Source organism: Aythya fuligula, chromosome 16 (assembly GCF_009819795.1).
Source record: "Aythya fuligula isolate bAytFul2 chromosome 16, bAytFul2.pri, whole genome shotgun sequence".
NCBI lineage: Eukaryota > Metazoa > Chordata > Aves > Anseriformes > Anatidae > Aythya > Aythya fuligula.
Window position 1 is genome coordinate 13,947,193 of NC_045574.1, and position 23,907 is coordinate 13,971,099.

Here is a 23,907-nt window from a genome sequence, read left to right on the forward strand (position 1 = left end):
TAGACCTTGAAGATGTTTGACTGTTTGTTTTCCTTTCCTTGCCATAAGCAAGCTCGCTGACTGTGAAAAGGGATAAATTAGCATCTCCACAAAGAGCGAGTCTCTTTATTTTTCTGAAAACAAGCAAAGAGCCAGCAGGCTCGCTGGCTGCTGTACCAGCACAGCTCCTGGGGAACTTGCCCTCGCCAGGGCTGGGCTGTGTTGGGATCGCAAGCTGAGGCTGTGAACAAGGAGGTCAGCTGCAGCTTCTGCCACAAGAAAAGCATGCGGGGTCAGCAGGCCAAGCAGCCTGATCACTTTGATGGCTGCTTTGATTTCTAGCTTGTACTGTGTGCGGTGTCTTGTGTTTGAAAGAATCTCCTTAGGGCATTTTATTCCCATTCCAGTGCTTCTGTCCCAAGCCAGCACAGCTCTGAGTGTGAGCAAGCCTCATGTCACACCCTCCTGTGTTGGGGTGCCATGAGCTCCCCACCCCAGGCTATGACTTGTACCAGGACCTGCAGAGGGTCTGCTGCACTGGGCTTTTGGCTTGAAAAATAAAATTAATCTGGAATAAGCAGCTGCTAGGAGAGGTCAGCAGCAGGGTGGAATAGTGCCACTCTGTTAGCAGCAGTCAGCCCATGCCTGCTGGCTTTCTTATGCTGTTTTATTTAACTGGCTGGTTAAAATCTGATCAGTCAAGGAGACATTTGGACTGACTAACTGATTTTAAAGCCTAAATTTCTGTAATTTCTGTGAAGTGCCATTCTGAATTCCCTAGTGCCGGTGCCTGTCCTGTTCAGGTTTCCACAAGGAACAGCCCATTTCTTTGTTACACTAACACCCTGTCCCGGATTTCTGCCGTGCCTTCCCCATCTCTTGTGTAACACCAACCACTTTCCCTACCCACAGTAAGGATTTCACAGCCCAGGGTGATACCCAGCTATTCAGCAGCAGCCCGAACTGGGATCCAGGAAATTTCCCATAAAAGCACCGTCCACCTGTGCCAGCTGACCCCTGAACGCACAGCACACACCCTGCACAGGGATCCCGAATTTGGAGCTTTATTTATCAAAGGACTCGTACAGGGACACGCGGTCCTGAACCATTCAGCTGGACGGGGCAAGACTACGAGGCAGGGCACGCGGAGAGCTCTGAAGACGAGCGGAGCTGATCTGCCAGGGGCTGCTTTGGATACACGAAGCCTCTGTTGGTGCTGCTTTAGGGAGCAAGCTTGTGGGCTTACAGTGCTGAGTATATGCCAATGAATACCACCATGCTATGTACAATCTTTAATGAGAACTTTTCCCCTAAATTAGATGGAGGAGATGAAAATGGCTCGGCAAAATGATGTGACCTTGGAAAGTGTTCCCAGAGTGCTCTGGAACAACTCATGCGCAGACACGCAGTAAATTATTCAAAGGGCTGGCTCTGTTTCTCTGCTCATCTCCTTCCAGGTGAACAAAAATCCACAGGGCAGGATAGATTTTCTTCTTTCTGTGGCCATGCTTAAATCATTCCTGCCAGCCATGGCGGGAGGAAGAGCCCGACAGTTCCCAGCAAACACACAATGATGAACATCCAGAGGAAGATCCTGTCAATGACCATGGCAACGTACTTCCAGTCTTCCTTCACCTGGCAAGACAGAGATGAAAGGCCAATTATTGAGGCTTAATTGAGATGAATAGCATTTAAAGATTAATAGTGCTTTATTCCTGAAGGCAATATTTTAATTTAAGTCCTGAGATAGGAGGGAAGGGTCTCGCTTACATACAATGGCCATGTACAATGGCAAAGGTTTGCTTTATTGCCTGTGTGGGAGACATTCCCAGGCTGCGTGGGTGTGCTCGTGCGATTGCAAACCCTCTGCAGAGCTCCCCAGGGATGACGTATGCCTGTGGATAATTCAGCTTGTCTGCACAATCACGATCCCATTTTCCATGAGCAACAGCTGTAACTGGGTGTGTAAATGAGGCTGAGATTCAAGCTGAGGGAGGAAAAGGCATTGCTCGTTTCTTCGTGCTAGTAAACAGATTTGCTTACAGATTAATGAAGCCAAACTCATTCTGTGAAGGGATTTACAGATTTGGCTGAGTAAGCAGTGAAAATGAACCAGCAAATAAAAGAAGCAGTTTTCCTCATCCTTCTTTTTCTCCACTTTTGTCTTGCTGTGGGAGGATTTTCCAGCAATTCCTCCCTGGGGAAATCTAGTACTTATTAATACCAGCAGGCAAGACCTGTTGTAAATGGATATTTCATCAAGTAAGAAACCACATACATATGAAAACTTCTTTTATGCCATTGCTGTTATTAATTTCTTTCCCAGGAAGAGGACTGATTAGATGGTGAAACTTTATTTGATACGGCTGTAGCCATTATAATTCCCTACAATGTACCACTCGGTGATTAATAGCCCTGATGTCGCCTTGAGCTCTGGGCTGAAGTTTGGCAGGCTGCCTTGCTCCTTAGGGAAAACAACTCAGTGGGAGCTAGCTCAAACCTCTTCAGTGGTCGTTGCTGCAGAAAATCAGGAGTGTGGTGGTAAGGAGAAGGAGAGAGCAAAGCCTCTCTCTAATGTGCTCAGCTGGGGATGCTTTACTGAACCCACCTGTCTGAGCAAACAGAGCTTCGCTGTGCCCAAAGCTGCTTCATGTATTGGGCTGTAGCACTCATGAAAAATTCAGATCAATAATAATATAATGCTAATGGTGAGGGCCTTTTCATTCTCAAAGTTTGTTTTAAACCCAGTTAATAAGTGAGTAACCTTGAACATTTTTTTATTTTTTTTTTGTAAGAGACCTTGTTGTGTATATATATATATATATATATATATATATATATATATATAAAGGACTTGATGATAATGCCGAATAATCATTTTAGTAGGGGAAGCAGTCCAAATCTCACTGAAATAGCCATTTGCAGGAGATTATATTTTCACAGGTATAGTGGCAACTTCTGTCCTGAAATATTATGATCTGCCAGCATCAAACAAACAAGCTCTAAGCACATCACAGCCTCTGTAAACTCACCTAAACTCACCTCGAGTCTTTCCTTTCTTTATCAGTCATGGATGCACCACTAAAGTTTATCTTACGCCTTGTGGGTGGTACAGAGGAATCACGATGGGGCAGAGGGAGAGAATACACAGCCCTGGCTTCTGGGACAAATGTGATGATTTGTTGTGCTAAGAAAACTATTCTTTGCAGATAAGGTATATGAATTTTCCTCATTTTGGCTTGCTGAACCCTTCATAAACTGGTCGTGAATCATGCAGTGTATTTGCAAAGGACTCTGCACCTCAACAGTGACAGCGCTCAACTGAAGCAATGCCAACAGTGAGCGCTGTATCTGTTCCCTCATTACTTGCCTTGTGAACTCCCTTTAAGGATTACAGTATTGCTCTAGCTCCTTGGCTCAGGACACAGAGACATGCTATTTATGAGAGACAAGCAAATGGTCTGGGTTTTGTTTTGTGTTCTGACAGCTCTGTAGCATTTCCCTGTGACAAACTCTCCAGCATCCCACATGGAGCATGATCCGCAGAGGCCTCTCTGGCAACATCTCTGCAGCTGCCAGCATCTGCCGTCCCAGCTCCTGAGCTGTGCTCTGATTAGTTTTTAAGAGGCTCACTCAAAACTGTTTTTGGGAAAGGATCAGGGGCAGGAACCAGCTGACTTCTCCACCCCCAAATTCCTGCATGTTCAGGGAATTTGTGGCTCTTTCTTGGTCCAGCCCCCTACAGGTCCAAGCAGTGGGATAAGGCCCTGGGTCCTGGAGTATGAGTGAAGGGTTGAGGTGTTTTGGGGACCCCCAAATGACATCTGATCCTCAGGACCCAGAGCCTCTAACACAGATTAGAGCAGTCCCAAGGGGTTTTATTGTACTTTGTTAAAAATAAACCAGTGAGATTATCCTGTGTTCCCTCCCCCTCAGCTATTTTATCTCCTATTTTATTTTTTAAGCTGTCTTCAAAGATTTCTTATTAGAGTAGTCCTGAGATGCGCACAGCCACGAGGACAATGAGGCTTTCCAGACGGTGTCTGCTTATTTTGGCTTGTGTGTGACATGCAACTTGTTTTGCTTCTCAGCCTGCAATTAATTTCTAATGGCATTTCTATCATATGCTAGGACAATTCCATCTTGCATTTCCCCCAGCAAGCTGTTGTGCTTGTGCTGTTTGCAGATACCTTTTTGTAACAAACAACTGCCTCTTGCATTTCCCATTTTCTCTTTGCTGAAGCACTTAATTAAATGAGCTATTTACTTTTAATTTAGAAACACTGCCCCTGTGGCAATGGTGCTTTAGAAAAGAGAAAGTTTTAAAGAAGCTCTGTTCCCATTCTGCGAAGGTACTTGTCTCCAAAAATATCACACAAGGAGCAGTGAGCTGGGTCTCAGGGCTGCAGCTGCATGAGAGGTGTCTGCTGAGGGGTTTCTTGGAGACCTCTGTCCCTGCTAGAAATGCCACAATTTGATTTTAAGTTGATAGCAAACTTTTGAGTCTTTTTTTTTTTTTTTTTCCCCTCAATAAATTCTTATTTTATTAGATCAGCTCTGCTCCCTACAGTAATTTTCAATTCCATGAGAGCATATTTCCTCCAGAAAAGGAAAAAAGTCAGGGCCACAATTATTCTCCCAAATCTGAAGACCTATCATGCAGACCACATTTGCTAGGAAAGAACAGAAAGCTGTGGCAGGGAGCCCACTCTTCCAGGGAGCCTGGGATATCAACCATGCCGGGGTGACCCTTCCCCACTCACTGCTGGTGGTGCTCATGGTGCCTTTGCTCGCAGGCTGCCCTGGCAGTAGGTCTGCTTAGAGCCTAAAGAATTACCCCTTTTCTTCTGCTTTTTATGTCTAATAGCTTTCTCCTCAGGTTAATTGTCTCAGTTCAAGAGGCAAGAGTAGTAGAAGGTGTAAGACTATGGAGGCCATTTTCATTTTGAAGAAAGTTGCAATGATGGATTAAAAGGAAAGAACACACGATATTCATCGACCTAGTTCTTGTTGATATCAACAAGCTTAGCAGAAAGAGAATCAATCAAAAGGAGAAGTATTGTTGATGTATTATTCTTTCATTTGCACCACGGGGAAATATGTGAGTTAAAATCAATTGACTTCCATGGGTTTACTTGTTATTATTACCAGTCGGAGAGAGCAGAGTTTAATTCCCACAGTCCTAATGTGCTTGCAGAATATTTTAGCCCACAAAAGGGAGCTGGGCTGTCAAGTAATGAAGGAGAGGATTCACAGCCTTTCTCTGCCACAAATTTTCTTCTACGACCTTGAACAGGTCATCTCATCCCTGTGGTTTGGCTGTCACTCCTCAAAATGAGGGGTAAACAGCCGCTTCCTCAAAGGGATGTTGTGGAGCGAAATACATTAAAGAGCAGAGGCCTCTCAAACTGTGGCACCAAGGAGCACAGCAATGGACAGCAGCACTTAATCCTTTGTTGCTGCTGCTAAGTGCTCAGTGCTGTGAAAAATGCAAATATAAAGACACGCTTCAAGCCCAGGAAGTCTTGCGTAAAAGCACTGCGACTTGCTTCGACTGTAAATCTGGAGACAATCGAACTGTAAGAACAGCTGAAAGGGTACTGCTGCTGCCTGATACCTCTCAGAAACCCAGATAATGCCTTCTTTAGGAAAAAGCTTGTGGCTTCCCTCAGTATGACCATAATTAGCTCACATGCTGTATCCATAGTATTGTAGGGGCAGAGCTATGAGGTGTAATAGGATGTGGCATTTGTATGTGCATCACCGTCTCCATTAAAATAAATTCTTTCAGCCTCTACTTCTATTTGTAGCCATATTTACCCCCTGAGAGTAAGTGTGAAGTTTGTCTGCCCATCTGCCCACCCACCTTCCTCCAGACAGAGCCAACTGCTCCATGGAAGTCCACTAATGAGGAAAGGCAGCATGCAGAGCTAAACATACCCTGCATCATCCCCACGCTACTACGCGCTTCCCACAGCCTAAGCCTATTTTGGGAATTTGCTTTTCCAGGCTCAGTAACCGCAGTTGATGCTGAACAGAAAACCGAGTGTGAATTCTCTGTCTGTCAGAGGCTTAGCTATAAGGAAGCCTGCTACGTTCCCATCAGATCACTGCTTTTCTGTTCTCTCTCTCCATCTTAGCTGCTTCCTATTGATAAAGGGCTTTCTGCTCCCAGGTAGTAGCTGTGGGTATGGGTTTTTATGCAGTGCAATGTGAAGGGGCTGTTCCAGTGAGGTCCTGAGTTCTCTGACCTCTCACGAAGGTCAGCAGCACTCAGCATCCTGCAGTCCTGCAGGAGACATCTCCCACTTGGTGGAGGCACAGGTCAGAACCCGACCAGCTCAGGAAAGATCAGCATGCACAGCTGCCTTCCAGGGAGGATTCTGTTTTCTCTCTACCTCATTATTTGTTTTTTGGCTTTTATCTGCAAAAAAAAAACTGAAAGCATAATTCAGAGCTGTGATGTGACCCCCTGTGCACAGAGCAGGGCTGTGAACTGCTGAACTACCAAGGCAGGGATGCTAGGGTAATGCTCTCATAACCAACACCAAAGTACACTCACTGATACTGTTCTCAGGAATGGGACAACAACAAATTACGCTGGCACCTCCTCTGGCTGTTCCCTGTAGAAGAACTGCTGCATGGAGCCCAACTCGGCAAGGTGCCCTCTGGCCTCAATTAAAATCACATCCTTGGCTGCAATTAGAGGTGTTTTAAAATGGTTCAGGCTTTAGAGTACCAAAGGATTTATTTTTTTTTTCTATCTACATTTGATCCCTTAAAAAAGAAAACAAATTAAATCCCTTCCTACACAGCCCAGAAAAGAAGAAGGGTTGGGGGGAGGATTACTATTCTCTTTTACAACTAGTCCTACTTGACAACAACTTTACTCCTCTTTACTTCTGAAGAACCTTATTGCTCTAGAGCAGCCCAGAGCATGGCTTGGCCCACATGCCTGCCAAGACCCCAAGGAGAAGCTCTCTGTTCATATCTATAGCGCTGGTGTGTCCAGGAACCATGATGATTGTACTTGTTGAGTACACTTTGATAGCCCTCGTGTTTAGAGGGGCTTCCTTAGCAGATGATTTTTGGCTTACCCAAGCAGTGCATACTCACCGAGAAATCTGCATCTTCTGCTCGCAGGTGGTCTGCAATGTAGTGAACCCCTTCCACTGCCAGCTTCAGGGCTGGGGACATCAAGACGAGGTGTTCTCCTTTGCTGCTGTGAGTCTTGCTTCCTTGAGCCGGCGTGCCAGCCACCTCGCTCTTTTTGCACTTGCACTTGCACTGGTGGGGCTTGTGCTGGGGCTGCTCCTCGTTTAGGTGGCAGCGCTGGGATGCTGGCGAGGCACTGGACTGGCCATTGGTTTGGGAAGAGTCCTCCTGCAGGTAACAGTACTGGATGCTTCGGGACCGACAGCGGATGCTCCCTTCCTCTGCCTTGTTGGGGCTGTACATCTGCTGAACACTCAGCGACCTGCCTTTGGAGATGGACGTGGTCTGGGTGTCGCTCAGGAGGTGGCGTGAGGGTTGTGGAGGGGAGCAGGTCACCTGTACAGGCTCTGGGTGCAGCACGGAGTACTGCCCAGAAGGAGATTTGCAGATTGGCTGAGGTTTGGCTGGCTCCTCGAGGTGGGCACAGAAGGAAGATGTGGGCGACGGCTCGTTGCTCTGGGGGCTGGGGGAAGATGAGGTAGTGAAGTTGGGCTCCATGTCGGTCTCGGACCAAAGTCTCGGTGAGTTGGTTATTTTGTGCATAGATTCAATGAGCTTCTTGCAATTGTCCTTCACTGTGGAGGGACGTTTCATGAAGAGGAGACGTGGGACTATGTCGAGGAAGATCCTCCTCACCCAGTCAGGCATCGTGTGGGTGCGCGGGGAGCGATGGTGCACGTTGAGCACAAAGACAGTGATGATGATGGACAAGGTGACAAAGATCATGGTGAAGAGCAGGTACTCCCCAATCAGGGGAATGACCAAGGAGGTAGAAGGGATGATCTCCGTGATGAGCAGCAGGAACACAGTGAGGGACAGCAGCACAGAGATGCACAAAGTTATCTTTTCTCCACACTCAGAGGGCAGGTAGAAGACCAGGACAGTCAGGCAGGAGATAAGCAGGCAGGGGATGATCAGGTTGATTGTGTAGAAGAGTGGCAGCCTCCGGATAATGAAGGAGTAAGTTATATCGGGGTAGATCTCTGTGCAGCATTCATATTTCTTGCTGTTGTAATTGCCCACAGCATTAATGATGACCCATTCCCCACTCTCCCAGTAGTCCAGCTGGTCCACATGGCTATGCATGCTCACCAAGTCTATCTTGGCTTTGTCATACGTCCAGGAGCCAAATTTCATTGTACAGTTCTGCTGGTCAAAGGGGAAGAAGGTAACATCAATGCTGCAGGAGCTTTTATAGATAGCAGGTGGCATCCATTTAATTCTCCCATCGTAGAAGAGGTGAGCCTTGGTCAGGTGGGTGACTGCAAAGTCACCATCAGCACTGGGGAGAGAGAGAAGAAAAAAAGAGACTACAGTTGTCTGGGACTTCTCAGTTCTAAAGAAATAGGATATTTAGTGCTTGGCTTCCAAAACTGCACTCAGGGCACCTGGGAGATGCAAGATGTACACCATGCCCTAACACTGGATCCGTCCACCCTACCCAGTGCTTTTTGAACTCTGTTGGCTTATGCAAGCACTGGATTTGCATACAGATGTCAGGCCTTGCCTTGTATAAGCCATGCCCTGAAGGTAAATAAACACAAGTTTTCCTCGAAGGTTACCCATAAATGTCCTGGAGAGGACTGAGTTTCCTTTGCTTTGGAGGTGGGAGGAACCAGGCCGTGTGGCTGTGAGCTGGGTAGAATTAATTGTGACAGCCACTATAAATAAGAGTGTTGGGTAATCATTCAGCCTTTTACATGGAAAACAGTAAGAAAGTTGTATCAATAGGAATAATAGCACTTAGTCTCCTATTTCCCAGTCAGGGAGGGAGCTGCCATTTTCAGTGTCTTTTTACAGGGACTCTCAGCTGAGAACTGTGTGCTGGTATCAGACGCATGGATAACAAAGCAAGATTTTATATCAGGAAACTTCAGAGACAGAGAAAAGAGGGAGACTAAGGAACTCTAAGTCCTGGTGCTGGGACCTCAGGGACAGCCTGTATCATTTGGGGAAAGATTGGCAGGATCTGGCCCTCAGCGAGCTGTCTGACTCAATACCCAGGCAGGGATGGAAATGCCCCTGATCCCCAGGATCACAGCCCAGATAACTGTTTCTTGAAACAATTTTCCAGTTTGCTTGAATTCATGGAAAAATAAACCCAGAATAATTGTGTGATGGTGAACTAGGTTTTTTAACTCAAGTCTTGCTGCTATAATAAAAAATGTTTGCTTTTTGCTGCAAGTTTTAGAAAAACAAAAGAATAGAAAAGAACCCAGTGCTTTTTGACCTTCAGATTGAACATTTTCTAAAGCCTTAACATTTTATATTTTCTTTGACAGAAGAGCTATAAATATGTACAAACCCAGACTGCTGTCCCAAAGGTGTCAAGGCAAAACCACCATTATCTTTTGTTCTATATGTTGTACCATGCACCTAACTCCTTTCTTGACTCTTCTTTTTCATATCTAATTTACACTCGTGGACTGCTTTCTCTGGCTGAAAACCATCTAGTTTCCTCCTGGGTTTTGCCTGCCCTGTAAAGCCAGATTGAGACACGAAACATGCACAGCAAGAGACGCTCCAGCATTTGCTGTTCTTGGTGGTTTTCTTTCTAAATCTCAATAGGAATTTGGAATCCAATTCAGCATTTAATGAGATCTCAGAGGCATGATTAAATTGTTCATTAATGGAACAATATGTTTATAATTGGACTTATATTACAGCAAAGGGATAATGAACATTCACCATGGTTTCTTTCTCAGGTAGCACACTATGTAAGTGGCTGGGTAAACAACACGGGTCCCTCTTTATCCTTTTTAAGGCTGTCGGAAAAGGGCATGAACCTCTTGCTAAAAGCTCACCCAGGAATGATAACAATTCCCATATGTATCGTGTAGCTGGTTTGCACAGACATCGTGTTTCATTCCCACAAATGTCGTGTCTGGCAATTTTGCCATCTTCCCGTGCCTACCCACATGCCTCTCTTCAGTCGGCATAGCTGTGACCAGAGGGATGCTGCAGAGCTTGTATGCCAATTATTTCAGCACCAGAGCTGCTTCTTTGATAAAGAAGACTTTTTTTTTTTTTTTTTTTTCATTGTCTGCCCAACAACCCAGGCTCAGCCTGGGTCCTCAGCTCACACACTGTTGTAGACAACCATGGTCCTGCTGTCCATGCTGGATTTTGCCTGCAGTGCCATGGTGGGAATGAACCCTAGAGAATTGTGCCTTGCAACTGGGAGTCAGCTAATTACTCTGAGGGGCCATGAAATGACCTGGAGTCCTCCTGCTTTTTTTCTGAGCCACCTAAAAAGGCTGTGAAGTAATTCCTGACCTCAGATGGGTTTTAATGGGGATGTTTGGGCTTTTCACTGCAGTTCACTATAGAGATACCTGAGCAATTTTTAAGAAGCTGCTGTGGATAGAGGGTATCCAAGCTGGCTATATTGTGCAAAGGTTGTGTTAGCTGTTGTCTTAACCCCTTGTGTTTATATATATATATATATATTTGCCTATTTTCCCAGACTTGCCACCCACGCTGGACCTTCAAGCATATGCTTACTGAGTTGGGAGCTGTGCCTGCTGGCGTGCTGCCGATGCAGGCTTCTCGTTCTGCTTACCTTGATGTGAGAGAAGGAGCAAACAAGGTCACCCATCTGTTGACAGTCTCCCAAAGCCTTTCCTCAATCACTCCAAGGTATCAAGCTGAGAAAACTATCTGTAAATGAAATCTGCACTTATGAGATGGGGGAAACCCTCTTTTCTTGTGGAAAGCTTTGCTGCACCGTTCTTGGCCAAGCTGTGCCAAGTTTCACTGCATAACGTGAGTGATTCCTTAGACAGGTAGGTGGGAGATCTGCAGGGAAAATCTCCAGTCATTCCTTTATAGAGGTAGCACATTTTCCTCATTTAGTCTACACCACTGTGTTGTGACTGTTGTCATGAAAAGCCATTTGGAAGCAGGAGCGAGCGCAAGGTACACATCACAACAAGAACTTGAGAATTAAGACAGTCAGGCTCTCCCATTTACCCTGACCTGACAGCTTGAAAAAAAATCTGTCAGTTATAAAGTGCTGGAGCTCTTGTATTTTCATGTCAAATACAACAGTGCACACCAATATAGAGAAGAGAGTTGCTTGCTCCTTTTCTGATGGAAATGGTGCTGCTGTGTTCTGCAGCCTTTGATTCCTCATTTCTGGAATAAAGGCTGCTCTTTTAAAATCTTCTGAGTTTCTAAGGGTTCAAGGATGGTTTTGTTTTACTGGCAGCCATCAACCACATTTCATTAAAAAGCTCTGCTGATGGAGATTTTTTTGCCAGTTTCTATTTTCCCTGCATTTGGGAGAAACATCGTCTCACGAAATTAAATGTTTTCAGAATGCATGTAAATGAGGCACACATTTATTTTAATTTCTGATGATACAATTTAAATCCAAACAGAGCTTTAAAAGCTTGAAAATTAGCTATATCCATGTATGGCTATAGCTAGAATGTCCTCATTTAAAGCATTTTTCATCCAACAACGGTAACCAAGAAAAAAAGGGGTTTCAAGACCCCATTAAAATATCAACTCTGCACCCTTTTTGTAGATATTAAACAGATGCATCTGTAATGTTCAGATTAAAATGCTCCAAAGGCAAGTGAAAGAATTTTTGAATGTTCAGCATTATTTTTCACTAGCAAAATGATTGCTCTGAACTCACAGGTTGGTAAGGGCCTCTGGAGAAGATCAAATTCCTTCATCAAAGCAGGGTCAGCTACAAGAGGGTGCTCAGGACCTTGTCCTGTTGGATTTTGAACATATCCAGGCTCTTGACACCTTAAGTACAAAACAGATGTGTCAATGCAGATCTTGGGTGCATAGATGGAGGTGTCTGTGCACCGATGTCAGCTTCTGCAGGTCTCATCCCAACATATGCTTGCCTCAGGTGTTGAGAAATCATTGGTAACAGAAATTTCAATAATTCCTCAGTAAATAAGCATCTGTCCCAGAAGTGGTTGTGCTACACTGATGAAATAGGCTCAAGTTTCTCAGAAGGCTGTAAGATGTGCTTTTGCTTCCAATATTCCCTTTGCCAAGCATCCTTATCAGCATTCTGGAGGTAAAACTCTGGCTCCATCCTGAACGTTATGACAGAAGAAAGCCTTAGATGCTAACTCAGCAACAGCCCATGAGAGAGGCTCCTCTCGGAGATTTCTATCAGTTCCTGTATTACAGGAAAGAGCTTGGTGGCAAATCTCAAAGACATCTACAGAGATAATTCCTCTCTAAAAATATTTCAAATTCCCAGGAGAATCAGGAAAGCTTAAGTGTGAAGCAGCAATTATGGGCCTATTATAAGTACAATCTGGTGCAAAATGACAAGATCTGGGCAAGCATGCACACAAATGAAGAAAAATATCAAGAATGTTTCCAACATTTGTAAGGTTAGTCTAGGGCACTTTTTGGCATTTTTCTTTCAAACAGCTTTGAGATGAGTCAGGGAGCCAGTGTTACTCCATAAGCCTCACTAGTTGCAAACATCATAGTACAGTTCAAAAGAACAAGCCACTACAGAGTAGTTCAAAGAACTCTTTGCTTTCTCATGATTTTCAAAAGCCGCCTGCCAGATGAACTTCTAACCTGGTACAATAATCCTTTTTGTCCATGTTATCACTGGGTGAGTTCCTCAAGATATTTCCTCCTCTTAATTATTGAAATATTTATTTGCATTCACATCATGCATGATCCTGTCTCTCTCTCTCTTTTTTATTTTTTTTCTTTTTGTGACTATGGAGACTAAGGCAGGGATTTTCTTTTTGGAACAGCTAGCACCAGAAAGTATTGAGAAAAAGTAAATGATGAGGTCTGAATGTTTCCAATAACCTTTTCCCAGGTTTTACAATCACCAGGGTTGAGAAAATAAATGTTACAATGCTATCCTGTGTAACTACTTGAAAATTAGCCAGTGAAGCTCACATTTCAAGTTCTCTGTCTACCCATTAGGCTCAAGGACATGTTCTTGTATTCCTCTTTAGCAGCTGGACCACTGGCTGCAAACCTCCTGTTTCTGGGTTTTCTCCTATGAAGTTTCAATGATGTACAATGGCGGAGCAGTGTAAAAATCAAAATGCAGCCCCAAGGGCTGGTTAGACCCCCCAAAATATTTTTTTACTTCAAATTTACACAGGAAAACAAAAGTGTGTTTTAAGTATGTTCACGAATGGGAAACAAAGTCGATGCAGAAGATTAGATAATCAATTTGTAAATGATTTGGTGGCGTCTGAAGAGCCTTTACAGCCTCAGACAGAGAACAGCTGGCCTTCTTGGCAGAGAAGAAGAGAGGCTTTGTCATTTCACTATTAACTCATATTCCTCTGTTATATATATGTTTTGTCACATCTAGTAGAGTCTATTTACAGAGTCTTGGAACTTGTCTTATCAAGCCTGAAAACCCAACAGCATATTAATTTCCCTGTAGGATATTAATTTGGTTTTAGATTCCTTATGAATGTTGACAACTACATACATTCTCTAGGCCAAACCGGCTGAGTTTACTGATTTAATTTGAGCCTCCAGAGTGGATAAATGGAAGTTTTTGATAATAATGAGCTTAGATATGAGAATAATTCACAACAAGGGGTTAGATTTCCCTAACAATGTAAATCTCAAATCAATTTAAATTTCTCCATTTCTATATATTCACCCACATGGAAACAGGAGAGGCATTCATGTAATCTCCTGTCCAGAAAATCTCTTTTCCAAAGGATATCATTCCAAACAGAAACATCATAATTCTGCCAGAGTATGTGTTAAACAGTTAATAACTCACATTGGAAAGCTTGAAGAGTACAAAAGGCCAGTGAAGCCACTCTTTCTCTTCCACCAGGGTTCATGCAGACATTTCTGTTGGTGTTAGTCATACAGAACTATCTGTATGGCTTTAAATTGCCTCTAAACAATATATAAAATATGTGAGGAAAGCCTCATTTGTATTACCCATGACTATTCACTATCTTTGTAAAACCTTCCTTCCTGAAACATTTCTAGCTGAAATGAGAAACATAAAAAAGAGAAGCATGGTGGGGTTAAGCAGTTGGTGAGGCACCATGCAGAAGAATCTCATCCTGATGTCCCCTCAGGCTACGTGTTTAGCCTTGCCTGCACCACTTTTGCCCTGCCTCGCCCTTGCCCTGCAACCCCTAAAAACTGTGAAAGCCAGTCATCAAAGTAGTGCAACTAAGATGATGACTGCAGCTTCAGATATGTTTGGTAAGAAGCCAGATAGAAAAGTACATCCAGGGCAGAAAGCAAGCTACATGAGACGTGTTTGACACTATATGAAAGAGCATGGGCAAATATAGCAGTAAAGAGCTACAGAATTAATGGAAAACCATTACTGACTGGCGAGTGGTTGGCGTCTACAGCCATGTTTAATTAATGGATAAAGAAAGCAATTAAAAATATATGATAGACTCATGACAACCATCGGAAGAATGCATGGTTATTGATGATAAGTATGGATAAAGGGAGCCTCAGTTTAGGTGTCCGGGGCACTACATCGACTTGTTACCTACCATAGGGATGCAGCAGGATGCGGAGGTTTCCTTCTGTAGCGCTAGGTCACCCCTTGCACGGCCCATGCTCCATCAGCCACAGTGAGCATGCTGAGCCAAGGGGGTAGAGACCACGAGGGTCCCACAGACAAGGAGATTTGTTAATCTATACTGTTATCAGTAATTAGACAATGAGAAGAACAAAGACTTTTTTTTTCTTTCTCTTTCTCTTTTTTTTTTTTTTTTTTTTCCATCCATTGAAAACTGTGAACACCTTTCTTGGCTGCAACATGAGGCAATTTTCATACCATATTCACATTTGTTCCTGTAGGACAGGAAGGTCCAAGTGACTAGGAACTAGTAATTTCCAGTGGTCTAATCTCTAGTGATTTCCAAAAGTTTTGCAATTACCACACCACTAAGGATCAGAGGCAAGCTAACGGAAAAGATAACAATTTCAGTAGTCTCCAAAGCTCGCAATACCCCAGACAGATTTCTCCTTCAGTGCTTGTTTTATTTATTTATTTATTTAAAACAAAAGCAAACTTATATCAGAACCAGGCAACTGTTTATTAGAAATGAGCCTGGCTTCTGTTCTGAGCTTTTTCTCTGTGTGTTAGCCATGTACAAAAATTGGTTTATTTGATGCTCGCAGCAAGTGTTTTCTCTGGAGCCAATGCAGGGAGGCAGCCTGGGGTATCCTGCACCCTAGGAGATCGAGAACTCTGCTGTGATAAGCAAAGGTGAAATCAGTCCTGGCACTTGGACACTCTTTCTAAGAATATCAGCAGGCTGCAAAAGAAAGGAAGAAAATGACCACTTGCTCCCTGCAAGGTGTCCATACGAGAGAGAGATTTCAAGCATTTGGAACCAGGAGAAAATACCTATTTAGGAATAATTCTAGAATTGTATTGGGCTGACCTGAAACCTGTATTTGTAGACATGCAAGTCTGACATTTTTTGGGCATATTTGCCTTATTTAAGCCCTTCTTGGTAATTGGCTTTTCCAGTTGCTGGTGATGAATGAAGGGAGAGCTCCTTGGTGAAATGAAGCTGAAAGGGACTGAAAGCTCCTATCCAGATTAATTGTCTCTCCAACATGTGAAGAGAAAACAGTACCTGGCATCCCCCACATAACTCACTGTTAGAGAAAGCATCATTAGGAGAACAAAGCCCTTGTGATGAATGTTAGTCATGGTATTTACGGCACATCTGGGACAGATAAAGTGAGAATGTAGGACAGATATTATGAGACTCAACATAGACCTCAACCAAAGAGAATTAAATAAGGAGGAACAATTGGAAGAAGCTCCTTGATGCCATGGACAGAGAAAATTTGCAAGGATGGGTTTGCCTTCTGGCCACAGCGCTCACACTCACTTGTTGTAGAGGACAATGTCCGGCCTCCAGATGAGCTCCGAGGGGATTCGGATGGATGTGACATTTTCATATTCCTGGGGGTCCCAGCGCAGCTTGTAGTCATGCCACTCCTGCCAAAAACAGGGCGGTTACAAACCTGGGAGAGCTCAGATTGAAAAGCTGAAATGGAACATGGAAAAGCACATATTTTGGTGCACCCACCTGCTTCACCCACACGTTCGTGGTCATCATTTGGTTCTTCTCATCCTGAAATGCAAGATCAGATATCGGTTACAGGAGCAGGGGAAGTGCCTCAAGGAACAAATTGCGTTTCTCTTAATTGTACTTCATTTCTGTAATTCTAAATCACCTCTGCAACACATATAAGTTCCACCTTGGAAATAAAGAGCAGATGTTTCTGTCATTTAACATGGGACAGGGCACAGCTGTCTGATACCACTGAACAGCTGAGCCTGCACCAGAGCATTCTTGCGAGCAGACTGACTTGAATTTACTGGGATTTTCCTGGGTGCTGATGGGTTCAGCGTAGGATGACGAGGACTGGTAGAGGCTGTGTCCTGAGCACTGACGGAAGAGGATGCTGGGCATTTTTATCTTCAGTCATGTGTACATGGCTTACAATTCTTGGTTTCATTGGCAAGTAGTGCTTAGGATTTCTGTGTAACATTATCAGTGAGCACAGTTCTGGAAACATGAAGCTCAGTGGTGTTTCTTCTTCTACAAAACATGAACTTAGAGCACCATGGATTGAGGTTTGTGAACAAACTGAGCTACTCTGCTGACACATAACCCTTGGACAGCCTGGTGTACACCCATGCTGTCAGTTTGTAGGCTTTTTCCCACCTTTAAATAGAAATACAATGAGAAGGTGGAACTACAAATACACTTTTAAATAGCATAAGGCAGACACAATGCTGGCAGCACCATAGTAGAATTATTATTTGCTTCTTGCCTTGCATTCAAGTTACAAACCCTGTGTAAATAACCAGGATGAATTACGTGGGGCAGAGTTTAGTCCGAGAGCTCAGAGCTTATTTGTGTGTTTGTTTCTTTTCTCTCTCTTTGTTCTGGCAACAAGACCAACTCAGTTGACAGGGCTCATTTGGAAGCAAGCTGCTCATCATTAACCTTGCTTTTGTGCCAGTTCAGGATTAATTTGAACACTAAAAGCTGGGAGATTCACGAGGCTGTGCCTCCCCCTCACTGAGCCTCCTCACCGCGGTTGTGGCACCAAGGGCAAACCCCAACTGGAGATACCCTCATCCAGGGGCTGGGGACCAGGAGCATGTGGAGGAAGGAGGAATACAAAAACATTCAAGTGACCAACAAAGGAAGGAAAAAAATCCAAGTACTTCCTTGGGTGGGAGATTAGAATTGTCACTTGTGCGGGCTGCCGTGCCCTGCTGTTTCTCCTAGCACTGCGAGCCAAGTGCCCAAGGGTCTCCACCACGTTCCTTGCACTGGGAATCCCGGTCTCATAGGTGCTACCTGTTACTGGCTGAGTACTGATCCCTGTGGCAATTCCCTTTTTTTCCACCTCCAGACTGCACCCAAGGGCTCTGCCATCCTGACCCCAGCAAAAGGTGGCTCTAGTCCTGTGGGTTCCTCTTCCAGGGGGTTGCAGGGTTCAGTCATGGTGGAGCTGCACAGCCTGGCCTCTTTCCTCAAGGTGAACACAGCACACAAAGCCCCACAGGGACATGATCTGAGGAGCCCAGGTGTGTTTTTCAGTGGTTGCTCCCAGACACATGCTTGAGCCCCTACCACCTCATCTCAGAAAACCCCCAGTGCAATGGGGTGAGCTGAGGACATGTGGGGCTGTCAAGTTTCACATCGATTTTTGTTCCCATCCCAGCTCTTGTCAGCAGGAGCTGGCATTTGAATACAGCTCTGATTTCTCTTTCAGACTTCTTCTTGTTGGGAGCTGCACTCCAGATCTAACAATTGCACCGGGGTTTGCACCAGAACTGTCACTGCTGGGAAGGGGCACAGACAGCCAAAGTGCTGAGGTGGTGTCACTTGTCCCCAGCGTTGGAGGGGTTGAGACCTCTCCTCTCGGCAGCCCTGGCACAAGCCTGCCTGCTGGTTGCCCTTCTAACCACCGACATGATTTTAAGAAGATTAATTCTCCTCCAGTAGGCTGGGAAAAGCACCACGAAGCAGGTGTATCGATCCCACCCCTCCGTGATTCTGCAGCTGCATAATGGAAAGCCTCTCTCATGCCTTTACAGTCACTAATGTCTCATCTTCACCCTTATCAATTATTCAGATGAGAGCTGAACAACTTCAACATTAGCAACTGCAAACAGCTCCGGATCCCTCAGGCTGACGTAAGGGAGGACCACAGGGCCCTTTCTGTGCTGCAGAGCTGGGAGCTGGTGTCTTGGGCATGAGGACATGCAGCTCTCCAGCAACTGGTGGCTTGATTTCCCACCTCCTGCACCTCCTTAACTGAATTTCTTCTGCATCTAAGGTCTAAAGCTCTGCAGACAGGGGCTTGCTGCATTTTTCATTCATCACTCGCTCTATTACTTGGCTGCCTGTTGTGTTTGGACTAGTTCTCATAGCGGTGTAGCAGCCTCAAGTTCTTCTTTCCCCTGCAAAAATCTGTCTGTTTTTCACACAAAACTACAACGCTGAAAGGCTCTATGGACCAATGACAGTATTCAGCCTGAATATTTTGGGAGTCATTGAGAATGAAGGTCGTAATGCCACACCATTGAGAAAGAGGCTTTGACTGTCTCAGGAGGGCTCCTGTAGCCAGGAGAAAATGGGCAGGCTGCAGCAGCACTAAGTAAGGAAAAGATGTTGAGGATGATTTATGATTTCTGTTTATTGACTTGGCTATTTCAGCCATTCATGGAAGAGATGTAGATACTATGTAATCTCATCTTCTTTAAGAGAACTTCTAAAAGTTTTTTTCCCTCCAGTTTCACGACTCTTATCTCAAAAGGCAAAGTGTAGAGAGTCACCTGCTGTGATCAGCCTGCATCAGCAATGCCCTTCATTTCCATCATACTTTCCTTTATCACCACATTTTCATCTGCCACAGGAATACAGTAAAAAGTGACAGAGAGAGCCTCTGAAGGCATGACCAACACCTGTGCAAGAGATGTGCAAGGGCACCAACAGAATTGTGCCAACTGTGTGCAGACAGGGACTGAGAGAAGCACACAGGAGCAAGACGTGCACAGCTAGATGCGTGTGTGTGCATGCTTCCCTCGTCCTGCAGGGATTGCCTCTGTTTATGACACTTGATCCCAACACACTGTAAGAGATTAATCCTCTAAATACCATTTCAGTGCATATCAGCTCAGAGTGCAGACCACACTGTTTTGTACACAGCACACACCGTTTGCACGTGTGACTTCTATTTAAGCAAACATTCAGGAATAATTGTTGTAAGTATCTGTCAGAGCAGCTAACAACTTGCATTTGCAGAAAGCTCCTCAGGCCAGCTATCTTCCAGAGAATAATAAAATACAATTCTTCTTATCTTGTGTCAATTAGTGTTAACAATTATGGCTTAAATTCTAAATCAGCTGTTTGTTAGCCAAGACCCTCTGGCAGTTCTACCAGCAGCTCCACTGCTCTGCTATGATCAGTCCTACTGGTTTTGGTAAGGAATTTGGGATTTTGGCTACAGTCAATGAAGAATAAAGGATCCAGTTTGATGACCAGCTACTCTCAGAAGTCTCAGAGCTCTCAGAGCTGTCTGTGTGGTAACTTTCCTGCCGAGAGCACAGGCTTCCCAACCTGACCCTGAACCAGCAAAACCCACATACACCAGGAGCATCTCCCCCCAGCCCCGACCTGTTTAATCCTGTCTGCTCCTTGCACGAGTGGGTTGCACTTACAACATCGATGAGCTGGGCGATGGACAAGCCGAAGCGAACCAGGACCACGTCGGAAATGTTGGCAACGGGGCGGGACCACTTGTTATACCCGGAGAAGAGTTTCTTCAGGAGACGCTCCTCTGCGTGGGCGCGGGTTTCCACATGGCCAAATGCTGTGGGGGTGGCACGGGCAGGGCAGGGTGAGGCACGGGAGCTGCTGTGCACCCCAGGGTGAGGTGCAGGATCCCCCCAGCCCACCTCCAGTCACAGCAGGGAGCAGAGCCTCCTCCTGCAAGGACCCCGGGGATGTCCCCAAGTCAGGATACACAGGAGGGTGATGCCACCCTGGGGACCTGCCTGCCTGTTCCCTGAGACATTGCCATATATTTCTCCCTCCATTCACCCACCATGGCCAAATCCTGCGGGGCATCACTACAATGATTTTAAAACCACCACACGGGCCATTTTCCCCTGAAGCTGCTTTAGTTTTTCCGGCCACTTTGTGGTAAGCTTCTGGTAGTGAAATCTGCAAGCAATAAAGGGGGATACGTGGAGGGTAAGACAAAAAGGAGAAAGCAGCCTTGTTAGTCAAACACTGCTGGGGGGTAGGGACCTTGGAACAGATTTACACTTGAAAACTGGCATCCAATGCATCAGAAAAAAAAATAGTAATAAAGGATAGGCTGAAAATCAGCTCTTCAAACTGAGCTTCATAGCTGTTTTTTCACAAAAACAGTGGGTGAAGGAAGAGGAAGGGGGAGAGCACAAATTGCATAGGAGTGCAGTTTCCCTCAATAATACTTTAAAAGTTGCTGCTGCAAGGAACAGCCCTGGCCGTGCACGTTCACTACAGGAGCTGTCAGTGGTGCCTGCTGGTTACTAAAAAAGAAATCCTCCCTTCTTCAGGGGGCTGTGCCCCTCTGCAGGATGCGTGCACACACATCCCTCCACCAAGGACGGAGGGGAGAGGGAGCGGGGTCTCTCCCCACGTCCCTTGTAGAATATGGCTCCTACTTAGTCTTTAGCCTGCCCTGGATTATACAAAGGGAAGCATTAGCTGAGAGCTGGCTGCGCTCTCCCCAGCCACAGCTATCGCCCCGAGACACATTAACACACTTCACCCAGGGAGGAAAGCCCAGGCAAGAAGCAGAGGCTGAGCCCCTCTATGTCCTCCCCCCATCCCCTTCCACACTGAGCTTTAACCCTTTTCCCATCTGTTCAGGCAAAGAGCAGAAAATAAAAGCCAAGCACTGCTCAGCAGAGCAATATTTTTAGGCGAACTGCTACGACGGGGCAGGGGGATGCAGGAGCGGGGCAAATTCCTCGCTGAAAGGGACCGGGCTTTGCAGCATGCCTTTGAGAGGGCTAAGGGAGAAAACAGCTAAAGAGCAGAGCAGGGGAAGAAAAGCCTCTCAAACTTACCGGGGAAGGTGCTGGCACACAGCAGGAGGAGGAGGTTTCCCTTAGCCACAAGAAATCCCATTGTGGAGCAGAGCTCAGGCTCTAGCACGCAGAGGCTCCCGTCAGGGCAACTTTTCCTCTCCCAGTCTCTGGATCCTCCAGCTTCATCCCCCTGAACTCCTTTCTCTCCCTCTCTCACCTCTCTCCGGGAGGCAGGAATAGCTGATTTACATCCTTCCCATTCTCTTCTGCCTGATTTCCAGCTCTCCCTCCTAGAAAGACGCTCTTCCCCGGGATGCAGATGGACACGTGCTTGCAAGGGATGCGTGAGGGCTGCAGCAAGCTCCTGTAAAGAAGCACGAAATGCTCAGCCTGCCTGGGCTCTCCTCTCCCCTCTGCTACAGGGCGCTTTGGCTGCTCCGTTTGCTCATTGCTGTTGCTGCTGCTGCTGCTTTCTCCCTTCCCCCAGCCCTTTTGGCAGCCTTCACTCAGATTTTGCTGCTGATGGACCACCGATGCCAACGCCGGCTCTCGATGAAGCAACGAAGGAGCACGATGTGTTTGTATATTTAATGTGCTTAGACCTGCCCACCTCCTGCTGAGGAGGAGGAGGGAGTCTGGGCACTCCAGCAAACGGGCTGCAGGGAGGGAAAACTTTCAGCATGAGAAATAAAAAGGGAGATCCAGACCCCAGCTGCAGCCAGAAGCGGTGGACTTGGGGCCATCTGGGATCTTTACAGCACCTGAACCCCAAACAGTTCTTAATTAATAATAGCTATTCATTTAATTTTGCCCAAGTGCCTTTCAAAATTTCTCTTGTATATTAACAAGGTAATTAGCCTGATAGGTATTTCTGGCTCTGCATGTAGCTTTGCTGTCGACAATTATTGAACCCAAAGAACCTGCCCATGGGTCTCTGCTGTGCCTGGTGCTGGACAAAGACAGAGCAAAAACACTAACATTAGTCTTTGCCCAGAAACAACATGCAAATCAAAGGTGAGGCTGAGGCAGGAGCTTACACGAATTTATCTGTATATGTGACTGTACCTTAAATATACCACAAATAACCCTGCTAAAGTCTTGAAGACTTTCTGTGGAAGAAAGTGTTGGCAAGGAACTAGCACTCAGCCCTTCATCATGCAGCCCTGATTCCTCGCACGGAAGGCACGGAGTGGAGCCCTCTTCATTTCATTTTAAAACCAGCTTTGATATTAACACAATTACTTCCACACGGGCAGTAAATGGATTTCTTTTTTCAGGCAGGGGTAATTTTGCCAGCTGCAAAATTAATCAAAGTCTGTTCTAATGATACGAGCTACATATTTTATGTATAATAATTTCCCTACTCTGAAAGCATCTCAAGTATCTTCCAATATAATAGATTGCTGGCTGAAAGTGGGGAGGATTAAAGCAACAAGAGAAATTAAGTCTGTAGGGATATTATAAATAATAGCAACATAGCACCAAACTCATTTTTTTTGTTCCTTCTTATCCCATCTTTTCCTCAACAGTTGTCAGCCTTTTGGGATGAGAAAACCCCACCTTTTTTTTTTTTTTTTTTTTTTTTTTTTTTTTTTTTTTTTCTGCTGGGTGTGTAGACTCTTGCATGGTTTGCTTTCCTTCCTTTTGGTGGCCTGCCCCTCACTGCAGCACCTGAGGTGACGTGGCATCAAAACCCACAGAGCTCGTTCCAGGGAACTATCCAGCATTAATTCGATAAGCAGCAGATGCGAGACCAAATGAGCTTCAAGTTGCCCTGCAGGTTGCATCCTGACAGCCAGCTCCTGCGTGGCACTGAGCACCCCTTTGCCCCATCCATCACTGGGGGAGCAGATGGGCACTCACTCCTCCCTGGGGTAAGAACAAGGACACTCAGTCTCGTGTCGTATGCTGCACGTCGCCTCAAGCATCGCGTGTGAGTGCAGCAGCATCACCCTGTGTCTGCAGCAGCTCCCCAGGGCTGCAGACAGAGCAAGTATGGAGCCCTCCTGCCAACACCACGGGCTTTCTGCAGCGGGATCAGTCCTTAGGGACATGGGTAGGGGCAGAAGACGACCTGGAGGCTGTGGTTCCCAAGCTCTGAATGCGCCGTGCAAGGGCTTCAGGTTTTGGGTAGTGGAGATAAGTCTTCCCTGGCTCCTTGACCATTTCTCAGCCAAAATATTGTTGTTGGTCCTTGAAACAGCAGTGAGCCTGCCTGGAGGAGGTGTAGGCTGAGGCACAGGGTGACCACAGATTCCCAGACAGCCACACAGTACCAGGAAAACCCATTCCCTTACATCCTTTTGCTCCATGAAAGCCGGAGGGAGAAAGATGTCACCTGAGTTTCCACGCTCCTCTGCTACTCTCTGGGTCCAACACTGTGCCAACAGCATTAAATGGTGAAATCACAGGATCACAGAATCGTCTAGGTGGGAGAGACCTTCAGGATCATCAAGTCCAGCCATCACCCTGACCTTCCCAGTCCCATCACTAAACCATGTCCCGTGCCCTTGTTTTCAGCCCTTCTAGTTCCAACAACAAGCACCAGAAAAGACAAGTCTTAGAAATTCCCAAAAGGGACCCGGTGGGAGATGGGATTTGCAAAAGCCATTTTTCAAGGGGCTGGTCCTCTGCAC

At 45.7% G+C, this 23,907-nt stretch overlaps 1 protein-coding gene across 1 annotated transcript; it reads right to left on the bottom strand.

Moving 5' to 3' along the window:
• Positions 1-1,027: 1,027 nt before the first annotated feature.
• On the bottom strand, positions 1,028-21,845 carry CHRNA4 (cholinergic receptor nicotinic alpha 4 subunit). The gene is made up of 6 exons (XM_032198376.1): positions 21,311-21,845; positions 19,910-20,061; positions 16,254-16,298; positions 16,053-16,162; positions 7,096-8,476; positions 1,028-1,614 (listed from the first exon to the last, which is right to left on the bottom strand). The coding sequence occupies exons 1-6, from the start codon at positions 21,369-21,371 to the stop codon at positions 1,489-1,491; spliced, it is 1,875 nt and encodes a 624-aa protein (XP_032054267.1). The 5' UTR covers positions 21,372-21,845; the 3' UTR covers positions 1,028-1,488.
• Between the last annotated feature and the right edge of the window lie 2,062 nt (positions 21,846-23,907).